The sequence below is a fragment of the Rutidosis leptorrhynchoides genome, chromosome 3, assembly GCF_046630445.1.
Source record: "Rutidosis leptorrhynchoides isolate AG116_Rl617_1_P2 chromosome 3, CSIRO_AGI_Rlap_v1, whole genome shotgun sequence".
NCBI lineage: Eukaryota > Viridiplantae > Streptophyta > Magnoliopsida > Asterales > Asteraceae > Rutidosis > Rutidosis leptorrhynchoides.
The window spans coordinates 382,218,395-382,220,648 of record NC_092335.1 but is presented as its reverse complement, the minus strand read 5'-3'; the positions used below and the strand labels follow the sequence as shown (position 1 = coordinate 382,220,648).

Genomic DNA, 2,254 nt, shown 5'->3' with positions numbered 1-2,254 from the left:
AAAACACCTTCTAGAGAAACAGACTGCTCATCGGTGAGCTGAAACGACAGGAGCTGCTCCTGATCAAATGTCGTGCAGGCCGCTAGCTTCATTTTTTCAAAATTTCTTTTTTCAAATTGGGCCTTGAAATGTCTAAACTCTTCTTGTTTAATGATTACCGTGTCGTCTGTCCAAAGCCCATTAACATTAAGCCTCCGAATGTTTCATTTTGAATGTCCTCTCTTAATGAATGAGTGGAAATACTTGGTGTCTTCATCGCCTTCGAGGGCCCACTTGACACGAGAATTTTGTTTTGCCATGTTGGATTTTACTTTTTCTTTGGCAATCCAATTTTTCCTAGTCAACATCCATGCTTCCCGTTCATCGTCCGTTAGATTTCTATTTTCAGCTATGCATTCCCATTTACACGCGGCCTCCTTTAGTTCATCAATTTCTTCATCTAGTTTCCCGAAAGTTACTTTGCTCCATTCCTTTAACGCGTTCTTGACATTTTATAATTTGTTTCTAAACACACAATCAAGTCTTTGGCCCGAAACATTCATACTCCATGCATCTTTAATAACCGTATCCGACCCTTCAGTTGTTAACCATTCATCAAATACCTTTATTGGTTTCGGGCCAAAATCAATTATCCGGTCTCTTAACACAATAGGACAATGATCCGACAACTTGCATTCTAAAGCGATGGCCGATAACTCACCCCATAAGTCATTAAACTTTTCAGAAACCAGAAACTTGTCTATTTTGCTGAATTTTAACCCATTATCACAGATTCTAGTAAACCTTTTTCCCCCGAGTGGCACTTCAATTAAACACGGTCGATTAATAAAATCATTAAACCACGTCGCTCGTCTTTCAATAAACTCGCAATTTTTTCTTTCCACTTAATCCCTAACTTCATTAAAGTCGCCACATATGCACCAAGCCACATCATACGTACCTATAAAGGATTCGAGGCTCGTCCACAATTTCAATTTATTAGAATCTTCATGTGGACCATATAAATTAACAATAATAGAAACTTCATCTTTCCCCACCCATTTACCCATAACAGCAATGTAATGGTCCCCCGTGAATGATTGTTCCGCCACAAATTCATTATTATTCCATATTAGTAAAAGACCACCCGGCTTCCCTACCTTTTCTTTTTGTATAAACCCAAAATCATCAGACCCCCACAAAGAGTACACCCAATTTGCATCTACTATATTGCATTTTGTTTCTTGAAGAGCACAAATAGAAGGATTTTTACGAAAAATTAATTTTCTACAGTCCCCGAGTTTACTATTCTTACCCGACCTAAACCCGCGAATATTAAAGGATAGAATCTTCATAAAAAATTATGTAGAACGAAACGAAGTAGTAGGAAGGGTTAGACGTGAGCTTGATCATCCTCCCAAACTATTCCGATTTGTTTTACAAAGTCATCGAGGTCACCTATTCCAAAGCTGCTGCTTGGATTTGTCAATTTACGCCCTTCAGCTCTGTGTTGTTTTTTCAATTTTGATGATTTGGAGTGGCTATTTCTGAGGCTGTAGCTTTCACCCCCCCCCCACATTGGTAGACCGATTTTGCTTCTTTTTCCGATCTTTTTTTTTTCCCATTCATTTTTGTCGATCTAACCAAACACTTAAGCCTCATTAATTTGGGCGCAGCAAACCAGGTACCCGAAGCATGACTGTCTTCCTTATGATTCTTAGTGTCTCTGCTTTTGGTGCGTTTTGAATTAATTGATACTTCTAGGTTTATTCCGTCATCACGTAATTCTGCACTTGGAGTATCAGATCGATTTCATCTTCAGAGTTTGAGTCTTCGTTAATAACCATGTTCTGCAGCTTGCTCTTATTCTTTTTTTTTCTTTTGCTATCTGCCGATTCAGAACAAGAATTTGGGGAAGACTCCTCATTATTTTTCTTCTTTAAATTAAATGTTTCCTGGACAACCTCAATTGGACTTCTTGGGCTAGATGGGACTTGATTACCGGGCTCTTCAGTGACAGGTACATTAAGTGGCTCACAATTATGAAACCCACTTTGTATTTCATTCCCATGGCACTCACCAGTTTTAATTTGGCCCAATGTTTCTCCTTCTTCTGGCCCATTGGGCCCATTATCACCACCTGGAATCCTATGGATCAATTTGTCCACTTTTTGAATAATAGGTGGTTCTTTGTGAGTTGTGCTGCCATAATTTTTAGCTTGATCATTACCTGTATCGTTCGACAAATCCACGCCATCGACATGAGGTTTATTTT

At 38.9% G+C, this 2,254-nt stretch overlaps 1 protein-coding gene across 1 annotated transcript; it reads right to left on the bottom strand.

Annotated features, from left to right (window-relative positions):
• Nucleotides 1-203: 203 nt before the first annotated feature.
• On the bottom strand, nucleotides 204-1,558 carry LOC139901310 (uncharacterized). Its single transcript, XM_071884038.1, has 4 exons — nucleotides 1,421-1,558; nucleotides 941-1,328; nucleotides 603-802; nucleotides 204-482 (listed from the first exon to the last, which is right to left on the bottom strand). The coding sequence occupies exons 1-4, from the start codon at nucleotides 1,556-1,558 to the stop codon at nucleotides 204-206; spliced, it is 1,005 nt and encodes a 334-aa protein (XP_071740139.1).
• Nucleotides 1,559-2,254: the final 696 nt, after the last annotated feature.

Bases quoted from the DNA above. Each gene is read 5' to 3' on its own strand.
- LOC139901310 (XM_071884038.1), bottom strand. From the start codon at position 1,558: ATGTGGGGGGGGGGTGAAAGCTACAGCCTCAGAAATAGCCACTCCAAA. The intron at 1,329-1,420 runs GTAAAACAAATC...TTTTTTATGAAG, and splicing joins TAGGTGACCTCGATGACTTT to ATTCTATCCTTTAATATTCG. The intron at 803-940 runs GTACGTATGATG...GTTTAATTGAAG, and splicing joins GAGCCTCGAATCCTTTATAG to TGCCACTCGGGGGAAAAAGG.